The sequence below is a fragment of the Gigantopelta aegis genome, chromosome 4, assembly GCF_016097555.1.
Source record: "Gigantopelta aegis isolate Gae_Host chromosome 4, Gae_host_genome, whole genome shotgun sequence".
Taxonomy (NCBI): domain Eukaryota; kingdom Metazoa; phylum Mollusca; class Gastropoda; order Neomphalida; family Peltospiridae; genus Gigantopelta; species Gigantopelta aegis.
In genome coordinates, this window is record NC_054702.1 from 11,353,104 (window position 1) to 11,368,672 (window position 15,569).

At 33.4% G+C, this 15,569-nt stretch overlaps 1 protein-coding gene across 1 annotated transcript in view; it reads left to right on the forward strand.

Annotated features, from left to right (window-relative positions):
* The window catches only part of LOC121372382 (E3 ubiquitin-protein ligase rnf213-alpha-like), a 196,219-nt gene that overhangs the window by 58,421 nt on the left and 122,229 nt on the right, over nucleotides 1-15,569 (forward strand). The window contains exons 9-19 of the mRNA XM_041498686.1: nucleotides 2,434-2,654; nucleotides 3,870-4,022; nucleotides 5,773-5,943; nucleotides 6,993-7,605; nucleotides 7,826-8,000; nucleotides 8,519-8,664; nucleotides 9,479-9,553; nucleotides 10,263-10,369; nucleotides 12,410-12,545; nucleotides 14,144-14,345; nucleotides 14,462-14,702. Of these exons, the coding sequence (XP_041354620.1) occupies nucleotides 2,434-2,654; nucleotides 3,870-4,022; nucleotides 5,773-5,943; nucleotides 6,993-7,605; nucleotides 7,826-8,000; nucleotides 8,519-8,664; nucleotides 9,479-9,553; nucleotides 10,263-10,369; nucleotides 12,410-12,545; nucleotides 14,144-14,345; nucleotides 14,462-14,702 (2,240 nt within the window). The remainder of the gene's footprint in view (nucleotides 1-2,433; nucleotides 2,655-3,869; nucleotides 4,023-5,772; nucleotides 5,944-6,992; nucleotides 7,606-7,825; nucleotides 8,001-8,518; nucleotides 8,665-9,478; nucleotides 9,554-10,262; nucleotides 10,370-12,409; nucleotides 12,546-14,143; nucleotides 14,346-14,461; nucleotides 14,703-15,569) is intronic.

Genomic DNA, 15,569 nt, shown 5'->3' on the forward strand with positions numbered 1-15,569 from the left:
CAGCTAAGTCCTGAACCCTGCACTTTTATAGGGCTTCTTGTGCCTCTTGCACGTGCACACCATGCCGACCGTTCAAATCGCTGAATTGACCGCAGGTGCGGTTTTGCGATTGTTAACTTTTTCACACCTGTTTTCAAGGTCATCAAATTCCGAACAACTTTGCTGGTGAAAATGCATTTGGTACGCTCCATTACACAACATACTTAGCGTTCGAAACACAATGTTTCCACACATCCATATTTATTAGGAAAATTTCATTTTTGCGTTACTTTTTTTGAAGAGTATATAATAATAATCCACTTGAACTAGGTCTGCAAACTGCAGTAACATGCTATCTCTACATCGCCACAGTTACAGCATGCATTGATTACTTTTCCCTTTCAAGTTTCTGGCACAGGAAATAAGTCTAATGATATGCGTGTTTTGATTGGTTGGACACATCATGTGGTAGTTAATCTCGCACATATGTTTTAGGCTAAGAACTTGGAAATCACCCATCGATCGCGACGGCAGGTTAATCTCAATCAAGTAAACCCCAGTCATGCTTTGAATTTCAGTGTTTGTTTAATTTACCTATTGTGTTCTAATTTAACACTTCGCTGACATGTGGTTATCGGCAATCAGGAAAACAATTTACTTTAATGGTAACCGCACATGCAATGACTCTGCTTGGCCTATTACGTGTAGCGGTCTGATAATCATGATCATAATGATAATGCATCACAGCTGCCGATACAAGATAATACCTTTTTTGTTCACCAATTAACAAGGGATTAGATGTCGCCGTTACATTCTTTTGATATCAGTCTAACACGGGATAATGCCCTGTATCTGAACAATTGGCATCACCGTTCCTGGCGACATAAATAGTAGGGCCCTAAATGTATAACCCACTACCGAATATACTGAACCATCTATTACCGTGTGTCACACTGTCGTACCCTCATTTAAATTTAATTATTTTGATAGTGGGTTTAGATATCAACCATGAGTTTGCTCAATTATTTTTCCCCGGTGGGAGGGCAAAAGCGAAAACGGAACAATGACGATGGATCACACAAACCAAACATACAACACGACAAAAAACTGAAAGTTACAACATGATTTAAGTGTTTGTTTTATTTTACTGTTATACTCTTAAATGTGTAATGTTACAAAAATTATATAAAAATCCAGTTATAATTGATCAGGAATTTGGTCTAGTGCTTTATCTTGGTGGGCTAGTGTTTTTCACAAACCCACTAGCCCTGTGGCTAGTGACTTCAAAATATTTGTCATACTCTGTCTATGGTGACCTTTATTGGCTAAGGGCGACTAAGAATTTTACAAATTTTACGAAGACATAGAACATGAAATACGAACATATCAGATCTAGTCTGACACCAAAACTTACATGATGACATAACTGTCCAAAGATTACTGTAATAAACAATAAGTACGCTTTTATGCTTTGTAATATGAAAAAAAAAAAAGTACATTGTATATTTTGGTACACACAAACTCTCTCTCTCTCTCTCTCTCTCTCTCTCTCTCTCTCTCTCTCTCTCTCTCTCTCTCTCTCTCTCTCTCTCTCTCTCACACACATACACACACTCGTTGCATGCACACGTATACTCACACATTATTACATTTTACTGAGGCAAAAAATATTCATTTTGAGACTATTGTCCGTTTGTGTGAAAAGGGATCTGATGAATTGGCATGTATGTAGCTTCATAATGAATAAAGATAAAATTCATATGAAAACATTAATTTATTAATTTTTAAACCTATACTATCTCTTTGTATGGCATTATATTTTACTTCAGAAACAATGCAAGTCAAGCTGCATACCTTGGCTGTTCTAGAATTTTGTCTTCTTTATAAAAAAAATGTCAGTTGGTATGGGTTTAAAACTTAATAAAATGTGTTTATATAAATTTTAACTTTATTCATTGACTAGTATTTATTATTGGTTTCCTTTTGATGCAAACAGACTATATAAGGTCATCACATAATTATTATTTAACAAAGAACATTCTAGTTTTGAATTTGGCTGCACAGTTAAATTTCACTGTGATAAGGAGGGCTAGTTGAATATGAGAAGGGCCAGTAAGATGTTTCTTCAACTGGCCTTGCATGCTTGCAACCATGGTTTTCATGATAATTTTCAACCCTGCCTTTCATTAAGAATTAACAATAAAAAGGAACAAAAAAATTACTTTTGTTGCTTGTGATTAAATGATCTGTTGTAATAAATCATACAAATCCCAGCATATTGCTGTTTTATTTTGCATTTTGTTTTGCCACAGAAGCTATTAATGAATTAATTTGCAAATAGTTGACATTGATTTTTAACCATCTATATAAGGTGCAAGGGATTCCAGACACATGGGGTCACAATTAATCTGGTCTAACTGTATATGTGACTAAATATGTCTTCTTGAACAACAGATGGTTTGAAAGAGTTGAAGGTGTTTGTGGATCTGGCTTACATTTCTGCTGGAGAGGGGGACATTGAGATTCATAAAGTGAACTGTCTACATGCTGCAACCACAGGCTATGCTCCACTAGTGTTTGACTGTGATGAGCAATGTGATTACGCTAAATTTTTTGAAAGATGCAAATTAATGTGGAGAGAACTACAGACTAACCCAGATCTTCCACAAAAGTTGGTAAGGGATGAGGGGTTTTCGTGTGTGATTTTTAGTTTATTGGAGGGGAGGTAGCTATACTGAACAACAAAAGAAATGTGAATGCATAAAACTATTTTTTTGGATAAAATTAATTTCAAATTGGTAAATAAAGTGTCAAAATAGGCCTAAAGTGTTCACAAGGCATATTCTGTTTATTAATTTTAATAATTACAAAAACAAATGGGATTAATACTGAATAATTTTAAATAAATATAAACTAAATTAATATTTGCTTTTCTTTTGTTGTTCAAGATATATTCATACATGTACGTGTGTTTGTGTGTGTGTGTGTGTCAATATGTGTCTGTAGTCTAAGAACATTGGTTATGATAACTGTGCTTTAAAGGGAAAGACCCTAGTTTATAAACACTGCAGCATATTTTTCACTGTTAGAGCCATTTATGATCACAGAAATCAAACATTACTTATATTTTATTGAATTTTTCATATTTTTAAAAATGTGCATCTGAAAAGTAACGGTTATGGAGTCATGTTTTAGTCTATTTTTAAGGGTATTTCAACATCACATACTCTTGTTTCACTCTGTTGTATCCAAATTTGTTATAGGTTTGTAAATTAACCAAACTTAGTATCCAGTTTTACGGGTTGAAACTAGTCTAGGTGAAAAATTTGCCTTAGTGTTTAAAAACTAGGGTCAGTCCCTTTAAGATATTTCAGTAATTTCTTATGATAATGTAAAATAAACATGTTCTTGCAATCTTTTTCACAATTTTGCATCTTACAGTATGTTTGCTTCTTTTAAAGGGTCTGGACTTTTTTTTGTAACATTGTTGTGAACTTATGCAGGATGTTTAACATGTTTAATGGCAGTTCCCTCTTGATGATTTTAAAATGGGACATTACATATAGCTGCTTTACTCACCGCACACATTACTCTTGTCATACTTTGAGATTTATTTTTTTGAACAATTCAGTTATAGTAGTTATACGATCCCAGTATAATATTAATTCCATATTACAAGTATTTAACTTTCATAAATATTGTCTTCATTTAGTCTCTTTGGCTACATTTAATAAGGATTTGCAAATTGGGGTTTATGATCCCTTTTATAGTCATAATCATGCAAATATTACAAAGGTCCCAAATTAAAGCATATACATTGTATGTTAATGTAATAATAAGCAATATTATGGTATAATGTTTTACTTTTATTATCGTTTTAAACATTTAAGCGAGACACAGCACAACATTTGGAATGGTTGAAGGAGGTGAGCCAGTCCCATGGTTCTGTGGAGGTGACCTCTTTGTCTCAAGCTGAAATGATCAACTCCAAGGGCGTGTATCACATTGGAAACATTAATGATAATACAGTACTTCCGCAGTTGGTATGTAAATCAAACTGCAGGCATATTTTGACTAATATATTGAACATACAGAAAAACACCATAAATTATGTTTAAACCAACTTGAGTTTTTTCATGGGGTGGGATGTAGCCCAGTGGTAAAACACTCGCTTGATGCATGATCAGTTTACAATTGAACCCTGTTGGTTGGCCCATTGAGCTGTTTCTCCTTCCAGCCAGTGCACCACAACTGTTATATCAAAGGCTGTGGTATGTGCTATCCTGTTTGTGGGATGGTGCATGTAAAAGATCCCTTGCTACTAATGGAAAAATTTAGCCGGTTTCCTCTCTAAGACTATATGTCAAAATTACCAAATGTTTCACTTCCAGTAGCCGATGATTAATAAATCAATTTGCTCTAGTGGTGTTGTTCAAAACAAACTTTAACTTTCTTAACTCTTTCACCACTAAGTTTTACAGCCTTGACCTTCCCTGCACACTGAGTTTAAATAGCAGATTTATGATCATGTTTGTTAAAGGATAAAACCACTTGTTTTATCATTAATTTTAGTTATAGGCTATACATTTCCAGAAAGGTGAATGGACGGCTGTCTAGATAAAAAAAATAATACTTTAAAAATGTTATATTCAACAGGTATAAATCTGGTAATTACAGGTAAACTATGCATATTACTCACCTATTTGAGTAGGTAGGACTGGTAATTTAAAAAAACAACAGTACAAATGTTTTTCTTGTTGGATAATTAATTAATTAACATTCCAGTTATAATTTTAAAAATATATTTACAATGCTTTTGCAAAATTAACAAGCCATAATAAGCTTTCATTTCATCAACAGAAACATCATACCACACACCTTTGTTGTTAGCAGGATCTGTATCACGCTTTTTTTTGGCATTCATGTTGGTAAATTACACAATTTTTCCATACACTGTATTGGAATAAAATAGCGAAAAGTACTCTATGGCGTTTGTGTTGACGTCAAACACTTTTACGGGCCCCAGATTTTTAGTAAACGTTGATCTGCAGGTAACCGAATATGGCTCATGTGTCCAGGTAAACTCAGGCACGTGGTAAAACAGTGGCAAGTCATCTTGTAACTCGTCATTGGTATCATTTTCTTCTAAATTGCCATGTTGAATGACATTTCGTTCACAATCGCCAATCTCGATTAAATCAAATACACCAAAGTCCATATTATCCCACATTTCATCATCGGAAAACCCGTCATCTGAATCGCAACCATTGTTTTCAACAGACGAAATTTCGTCACCTCGGTTCATGTTTAATTACAGTCAGAATATCAGTATAAACTTGAAAAAACTCATTCAAAATTCGCTAGAACATGGGCGCAGCCATTACAGTGTGTAACATGGCAGCTATGGTCGCGCGAGATTTTTCTAATTATAATATTGACGCGTCACTCGGCGCCAAATATGAACAGGTGTTACAAGCCACTAAACCGGCCTGTCGTGCTGATAGGCACTGGATATCGCTAGCCGGTATACCAGCCTGTCGTGATGAAAGAGTTAATTAACATAATTTTTGTATATACCTTTAAAAAGACTGTCTTGAATTTGGTACCATTGTTGGGCCCAGTAGGGGACATGTATTGCTTTAGCAGCATTCTCTCAGAATGCTTGTTTTTTTAGCTCCGATATTTTACCCATTTAAAGCCTTTAAAACCTTTGTTTTCAACGGAAAAGAAGTTATAATACATTGAATAGCTGAAATTGTCCATTATCTTTAAATAGAAATTGTTTATTTTCAGGATTTTGACAATGTCATCAGTCTGCATGTGATGCCAGATTGTGCTGCAGGTGATGTCAAAAATGTTGTCAGGAAATACTCCTATAATCAGTTGGTGGATCTTCAAAGTCGTCTCATGTTGGTGGCAGGAAGAGCTCAAAAAGGGAAAGAAACTGTTGACCAGTTCATGATGGTAAGAAACAAAATGTATAACTTGGAGTACTGTAAAACATTGATATATTGAAGTTTCATATATCCTTTTGGGCAGTAATGCCAAAACATTTATAAATTTCTGTGTTCGCACTCATCATGGAAAATGTGGAAGTCATTGAATTTGAGATTAAAAATCCATGTCTAGAAAACCGTGAAAACTATGATTTTCAATAAAAGGTCATAGAAAGCCATGGAAAATCATAATATTGGTTCTGCCCCTGACTCCACCCTAAAAAACAAAGACACCCAGAGATAAAGTTTTAATAATATGTATAATTCTTAAATTGGTAAATCTGATCGTTGTCTAGAAGCACAAGTCTTGAACTGGTTCTAGTTAGAATTAGTCAATTGACTGGTATTTGTCTTGCTACTATTACAATACATTGCAAGCGTAATGCATACAGATAATTAATCGTACGACTGGTATTGTAATGCTTTTATTAAATTACATTTCACGTGTAATGCATACACCTGAGAAACAATTAACTGTTCTTTGCCACCTAAGGCTTACATTGCCAGACTGGCAGCTGCAACCTGTGCTTGCTGTTTTTAATTTTTTTTTTTTTTTTTATAATAAACAACAGGATATATATATACATGTACATGTATATCAATCAAAGTAGGATGCTGATAATTATTGTTGGTGTTTACAGAAGAAACTATCTAAACATACGAGATCAGTTAATATATTTGAAAACACATATGAGTTACAGATCCAGACATCAAAATACATGGTGTTTGACAGATCAAGACCCAGTGTTGGTGTGTTTTGGGCCTAAACTGATTTTACTGTTTTAATACAAATATCCGCATGTACATGTATAAGTTCATCACTAAAAATTAAACGATAAACATCTGGTCATGGAACTTATTATTTGGATCATGGAAAGTTATGGAAAATCAACTTGAAAAGGGTGTATGAACCCTGAAATTTGTTTTTATTTCAAATCTAGACTTTTATCAGATCAGTTTAATTTAAGAAGGATTTAATTTAATTAATTCTAATTCTCATAGTTTGATACATTTCAGATTTTAGATGGCATTGTGCGACTGGCTAAGTTCTACATCAAACTCATCTCAGATGGTTGTGTTCTCTTCAAATGCTGGAATGCAGAGTTTTTTTGTGAAAAGTCTCGTTATGCTTGTGCCATTTTGAGTTTTGGTGAAAGCTCTGAACCACTGAAAGGCTACCGACGGAATCATCAACTTGAAGACTTCATAAATGCTTTGGCAAATGTTTTTGAGGATTGCCACATGGAGTGGTTGAAATATTTAAGTGACAAACGTGACCAGTATTTAGAGCTGAATTTCTTCACAATTAGCCAACTGGTTTTTCTACAGAAAGAGCTGATCAAGATTGGAACCAATGTGGAGCCATCAGACTTGGTATTTCCACTGCTGTCACTGATCAAGTCAGAATGTTCCATGTCAGACATACAGCATGCTATGCAAAGTGCTAAAGATGAAATATTCCAGATAGAGAAGACAGAAGAGTCAGCCCATTATGAATCAGAAGATGCACCACTGCAAAATGTGGACGTTGAGCAAAACTTTATACAGGAAGTAATTAAAAATGGATTTACTGAGACCTTAGCACAAGCTGCTTTTAAACATGTTGAAGATCAGGCTGATATAGATTCAGGTTTGTTTGCCCTCGGATCTCTGTAACTAGTTACACTTGCTAACATGCTACTGGAATGTCTTTTTTGTTTCAGTGGTTTTTCTATCCATCTTAAGGAGATCATTTATTTGTGTATCACTGAACTTTGATTACAAACCATTCATTATTCTTGTAATTTGCATCTGTGAGTTAATTTACAAAGTGGCTTCAACTGAAGACATGGATTATTTTTTGTTTACAGGAGTTGTATGGTGTTTGGAACATTGTCAAGATGAAGAATTCCAGTCTTCTACAGTGGATCCAGTTGAAGCAACTTCAGATGCTTCTGAAGAGCGGTTTTCTGGGTGGACCTCAGAGGAAAGTTCATTTGCATCTAGAGCTGCTTTGTTAGTACAGAATCTTCCAGAACAGTTTAGGTAAATTTGTTATTACATTCAGATAAATCAAAACACGGTATTATACAAGTTGGGGTAATGTACTTCTTTCACATTTCTGCCATAGTTTATGCAAAGATATTTATATTATGTGTAGTTGTAGTGTTTTTATACACATGCCTAAATGTTAGAAGTTTTGATTCAGATGCAAGATATGCCCATTAAATTTTAATATTTGAATCTGCACTGCTCTTTTGAAGAAAATATGCTTTTACACTGACCAACATTGATTGTAGACAAGAAATAAAACTAGTCATAAAGGTGCATGTAGTGTAATTAAATTTGAAGCAAATGCATTGCCAACATGATACTTTTTAATGTGCATAAAAATAGCAAGATTTTGTTATTTAATTCTGCCCTTGACCTACATGTTAGACTTTACTCTTATCAAACTTACGGTAGCTCATAGTTTCACTTTTAGAACATCATTGAGCTATAAATGTACATAAAGCCATGTATTGATCTCAGATGATGTTATAGTTATTTATCTTTGCTTTTAGACAAAGTACATCAGTCGATCCAGCAACTCTCACCAAGAATATTGAGCACATCTGGAAAACATTTCTGGGCTCTGTATCCTCCAGTGTGGCTGACTACCTAAGTGTTGAACATCTGGGAATCATTCTACACAAGTTGGCTTTATCATGTCAGTATTCAGGACACGTTTGTATCAAAGTATTAACGATTACAGAATTATCAACTTTTCAGTCATTTCATCAGTTAAAAAAATAATCTTGAAAATCTAGTGTTTAATTATTTATGTGTCATTTGTAAGGGTGTTTGTCATTGTAAGTTGTTGGGGTTTTTCTTTTTCCTGTACATTTTATCTTAATAATTATGGACTTTCTGTCATGAGAAATAACTAGGTACATTGTTTTTTTCTATTTTTATGTATGAAATAATCTGATCTACACGGTGCCTTTTCAGTATTTGATTTTATATATTTAGTCATATATGCTACTTTTAAAGAATTTGATTTGTAAGAAAGTCTTATCCTGGTATCTAAAGTCAAAAGTGTAATTTAGGCTCTCTTCTTGATTCACATTTTACGTAGTCTATATTATTTGATTAACTGTAAAAATGTTAAAATATATTCTCTTTTCAAATACACCTTCTACATATATTTGAATACAGGATTGCATCATTGTGTATGGTGTGAATTGGAAATATTAATTCTAATTTTATGTTTGTTTTATTCTAGGTATATTAATTTCATTTTAACTTGGAGTTTTGTCCTTTTATTCAATTATGGTTCATGCATACTGGGTACATACCTGAGCCATATGGGCTGTCTGTCCAAGACTGAGTGTTAATATGGTTAGTGGCTATAGGTAGAGACATTTTTGTGAGTGTAGAGCTGGGAAATAACCCGGAACCTACCAGCCTTTTGACCAATGTCTTAACCAGAGGGATTCTAGGTGAAATATTTGTACCTCTATGTTCATTTGAATATTTTATAGGTGACCAGTGTATAGATCGAAAACTTCCTGTTCAGCTAAAACCAAGAACACCAAACTTGATTGTTTGCCAAAATAGTAAGTATTAAAATTGGTTATTTTAATTTATGCATTATAGTAAGTATTAAATTCAGTCATCTTATGTTGTGCATATTTTTGCATCTCAGTGAGGTTTTTTAAGTTAGCATTGTATTTGACTGAGCAAAATTAAATAAAGTTTGTTTTAACAACACCACTAGAGCACACTGATTACTTAATCATCAGCTATTGCTAATTATGATATATAATCTTCAGAGGGAACCAGCTACATTTTTTCGACACAACATTTTTCCACATAAAAGATGGCACATACGTGTACTAACAGCCTTTAATTAATTTATATATGTTGTATGGCACTAGTTGAAATTGGGAAAAAATAAATTGGTCTGCCAATGAGGTTTGATTTTAACTCACTAACAACTGGACTAAAACTTACCCCCTTTACTGAGCTAGGTATTCTGGAAAGAATTATAAAAATAAATTAATTCCACACTGGAAGGTTAATACAAATATCTTTTTATTGTATCATCTCAACTTTTAAGTTCTTAATGAGGAGCAGTTAAAAAAGATTAATCCTTTTTATATAGATATAATTTGACATCATATATTTAAAACTTTGAGTTACTATACTCTTAAGAAACATGCTGGAAATTTACATTCTACTTTTAGTTTTAAGGCTTAGTTTCAAGAAAATATTTTCTTCTATACTCATCATCAGCGCTTACAGTCAAATTATACAAATTTGTAGGTGATATGCTGAATGCAGTGCTTTATTTGTACATGAAAGATCCCAGTAAACCACTGCCTCAACCCGATGAGGTTTTGTTGTGCACACCAGAAACAAGTTTTGACGAGGTGAGTAATATATTGTATCCTATAACTTAACCATGATATCCGTGTCATAAACCCATGTGATAATTTAGTGTAATAATGGTATTCAAATTTGCAAGGTCTCTAGGTAATAATGTTTTGCTGTCAGTACTGTAGGCCATTGTTTTTTTACAAGCCAACAAGACATGTATACTTGAGCATAACGTTTTCATAAGATTAGTTAAAATGTGTGACGTCAAACTGATTTGTTCTAATCATAATATTACCAATGGAGGTGACTTTAGTTCTGTGATTTACTCAATTTTGAATGAAAACGTTATTTGAGAAGTGTCATAAGATAAATAGAATTCGCTACTCGTGTTTTTTCATATGAAAAATATTAACCTCATCTTTTTAATCGGTATTTGTCTTGGGCAGATCCTCGACAAATATCGATTAACATAGACTCAGTTGCTATTTTCCATATTAAAAAACACTTGTGACAGATCCTCTATTTATGTTGCAAAATGATTGTCCAATTACATTTACCCTAATTGTTTTCTGCCATCAAGTATCATAGCCATAACTACTAATGGATTATTTTATTACTGACCTCAAATATGAATAGTAACATGAAATGTAAAGCAATTTACATTAAAATTATCTTAGCAGAAAGTTGGTCAGATTATATATGAATTATAGTAGAATTTCTTTATACTATCAGCTCATCAGTAAAAAATAAATGATATCACCTATTATGAGCAGAAACATTTTGTGTTTATTGAGCATGCAGATGCTAATAAGATCATAAGTTAATTGTGGCCGATTTTGTTGACTTTGCATTTAATGCTAATTTTATGTAATAAATTTGGTGTGATTTATAGAGTAGTTCGGGGTTTTTGTAGTTTTTTTCTGTCTGTTTGTTGGTTTTTTGTTCTGAAGGGAGGGTCACATCAAAGGTCATAGTAATTCACAGGGTGTTGTTTTATTTATTATATTATATTTATTAAATTATATTTTATTCATATAAGGATTGTCTTTTAAGTCTTTCAGGTTCATCAGAGTATGCAGACAAAAAAAGCTTGTGGAAACTGAATCGGCCATGCTTTTTTTGTTCATACCCAGATGAACCTAAAAGAAATAACAGACAGACCTTATCATTAAATTTGAAATGTAGTTATTTTGTTTTGAATTCTTTTTTGGTTCTGGAACAAAAAGGCTTTGTAATGCAAATTACCAATGACATCGTCTTATGTGATATTCTCTTTTTACATTCATTGAGAGAAGAACAAACTCACATTACTACAATGTACACATGTATGTCTGGACCAGTGGGATGCCATTAAACTGTAATGAATATAATGGAAAATTTAATTCTATTATACCATTATTAAAGGGACGGACCCTAGTTTTTAAACACTAAGGCATATTTTTCACTATTAGAGCCGTTTATGATCACTGAAATCAAACATTACATGTACTTATATTTTATTGTTTAGAGTATCCATTTTCGTACAACCGAAGTGTTTCTGGTCATCCTGGTGTTTCTAATACCACAAAAAGCATTTTTCATATTTTTTTAAAACGCACATGTGTTTGAGAAGTAATGATTATGGAGTTGCACTTTAGTCTATTTTTAAGGGTATTTTAACGTCACAGACACTTGTTTCACTCTGTTGTATCCAAATTTGTTACAGGTTTATAAATTAATCAACTTACTGTCCATTTTTATTTGTTGAAACTAGGGTCTAGGTGAAAGTATGCCTTGGTGTTTAAAAACTAGGGTCTAGGTGAAAAATATGCCTTGGTGTTTAAAAACTAGGGTCTAGGTGAAAATATGCCTTGGTGTTTAAAAACTAGGGTCTAGGTGAAAGTATGCCTTGGTGTTTAAAAACTAGGGTCTAGGTGAAAGTATGCCTTGGTGTTTAAAAACTAGGGTCTAGGTGAAAGTATGCCTTGGTGTTTAAAAACTAGGGTCTAGGTGAAAGTATGCCTTGGTGTTTAAAAACTAGGGTCTAGGTGAAAGTATGCCTTGGTGTTTAAAAACTAGGGTCTGTCCCTTTAAAAGCAAAAGCTTATTTGCAGGTCGACATTTTCCTAAGACGAGCATTTTTCAGTTCACTTGGGAAAATCCATTGTTTGGCATATGCTGATCTCTTGCGATATGAAACTGAGGAAAAGGTAGAAAAGAAGATCATTGACTACATTAATGTCGCAAATGGTAAGCTTTATTTAAGAACTTGTGTTTTTGTTTGCGTTCAGTAATCATAATATTCATTCTTTACCTTTCTCTGACACCCAATAGCCGATGTATTTTTTGTGCCTGGATGTTGTTAAACATTCATTCATTCATTCATTCATTCATTCAGTAATCATAATAGTAATATTTAAAAACCTTTTTATGTATTTATAGATGTTTATACATATATGTCAGCTATATTTTTATTGTTGTGGAAGCAATCTTTCTTTCTTTTTCTAACTTTTTAAAAATTAATGTTTTGTGAAATTTCCACCTAGAGCATTTGTCCTAATGTCTGTAAAGGTTGCACACCACTATTCACATCTGCATGTATTTTAATGCAATTTCTATATCTGTGAAAAAATGCTATATTGTTAAAAGAACAGCTTGACTACTATTTTTAAGACATCCAGTCACTTGGTCACCACTATATCAAAAAAAATATACATAGGCTGAGCACAGACATCTTGGTAGCTTAGGAAGTATTAATCTGATTCTTGTTTAAAATGTATATTTTTTTGTAAGATCTGTGGGATTGAATTGTCAGTCATGTAGGACTAAATGTCAGTAATATCTGATTGAATGTTAGTAACACAATTAACTTCTGACACTGGATGAGGATTTTTTGTTTTCAGTTATTATTTGCATTTACTTTTTATATGACCCCTTATTTCTTTACCTCAAAATGTTTGCTTAAATAAAAATAAAAAGCATTCTAGCAAGACCTGGGGTGGGACATAGCCCCGTGGTAAAGCACACACGGGATGTGTGGATGGTCTGGGATTGATCTCCATCGATGGGCCCATTGGGCTATTTCTCATTCCAGCCAGTACACCACGACTGGTATATCAAAGGCTATGGTATGTACTACTCTGTCTGTGGGATGGTGCATATAAAAGATCCCTTGCTGCTAATCGAAAAAGAGTAGACCATGAAGTGGCGATAGCGGGTTTCCTCTCTAAATATCTGTGTGGTCCTTAACCATATGTCTGACGCCATATAACTGTAAATAAAATGTGTTGAGCGTGTCGTTAAATAAAACTCCTTCCTTCCTTCCTTCTATCAAGACCTAAAAACCTATTTTACAAACTGTTCAGTAATGCAAAAATAAATTCAGGAAAGAATAAGTGTTATTACCACAGTTGTTTCATTAAACATTAACCCAGCATGAATAAGACATTGGATATTGAAGTATGCATATTGGAGGTGGTATATTACATTAAATATTAAATTAAATATAACATTTTATTGTTTTGTTTAATTATTGTCAGTTGTCGTTCACTTTGGTTCTAGCTAAAGATTGTGATAAGACATTGGCTATTGAAGCATGTTGAAGATGACAGATTAGTATAAAATATTGTTTCTTAAAAATATTATTGCTTAAAAATATTATTGCTTACTTTAATGTTTTTTCAGGATTTAATTGTCCTCAGTTGCTGTTCTCTTTGATTTTAGCTAAAGATTTTGACTACAAACAAGAATTGAATCGCTGGATGTGACACATTACTATAGAATATTGTTACTTACTAAACTATTTTCACAATTTAATTGTTCTCAGTTGTTGTTCTCTTTGATTTCAGCTAAAGATTGTGACTACAAACTTGTAGTTCTGTGTTCATCAGAAAATGAGTTCCGAGCTCGCCTTGTAGCAGCTCTTGATCGTCATCGCTGTCAGCCCCCTATAATCAGAGTGAAGAACATCAAAGACTACCTGACAGAGAAGTTCACAGCAGTCCATATTGAAGAGGATAAAAGCTCTGCTTCTTATATTGATTTCTCACAGTAAGTACATGTTATTTTAGAAATATTTTAATTGATTAAATCTTGGAATGTATAAGGGTATTGGTACATCTTGGGTATACATACTTGTGTAATATGTACTGTCTCAATATTTGCAGTTCTACAGTGCGTGTTGTGAAATCCAAGAGAGCTGGCATTGGAAAGACTCTGTATAAGAAACGCAGAGTGGCAGAACTCCGAGAACTGAATCCCATGTTTAGAGCTAAAGACTTGTCAGTATCTATTCCTCTGTATGAGAAGAATGTGGTCATGGCACAGGTTGCTGACAGACTCTTGCCTTGCACTCTGAAACCTGGACAAGTCTTTCCAAGGGTTTTTCATTTGAACATTTCATACGAGGTAACAACACTGGCATTGAATGAGAATTTGTTTTAAATCTTCAGTTATGTTTTAGGTTACCTGAGCCAAGGAAAATGTAGAAACACATTTGTAACTTTGGTCTTTCTGACCCCTGAGGGTAAGGCCCAGAAAGGGAATATAGACTTACTCAACTTACTGTGCTAGCACAACAATGCTATATGACCCTGAGTCATAATGTTGAATCCATGTTCTCTATTAGTGTAAGTTGAATAAAACTCTTAGAAAATTTGGTTCTAATTTTCATTATTAGTCATGCTTACCTAGTGCTAGCACAACATAGGTTACTTCCTACTTTAAATTGAGACTAGGATTGACACATGGGTGTACTACATACATCCAACAAGGGGAGACAATTGTACAGTGGAGATTATGACTCAGGGTCATATAACAGTGTTGTTGTGCTAGAACTAGGTAAATCTGAATAATAATTAAAATTATAAAACCCCCCAAAAAAGCTAAATTAAGATTAAACAAAAATAAAAATTCTCTTCTCTACTTCAATAGATAGTTTATCTAATTTGTTAATGCCATTAATTTTGTGTCTACCATTTGTCCCCAAGGTGGGGTGAAGTTTAGTATAGTTGTATAGAGAAATGCAGGACTAGCTCTGGGTCAGCAGAAAATTTCGCCAAATTATCTATTAAACTTCCAAATTTTATAGATACCAAGTTATTAATTAATACATGAAATTCTTTCACCAAATTAAAATAAAATATGTCAATTATTTTTAAAATTCGCAGTTGGCAAATGTGGCGAATGCCAGAGCTTGCCCTGGAAATGCAATTACACTGTAATTTCTTCAAGTTCTCCAAAACTATGTGACCAATTTCATGCATATTTTGTTTG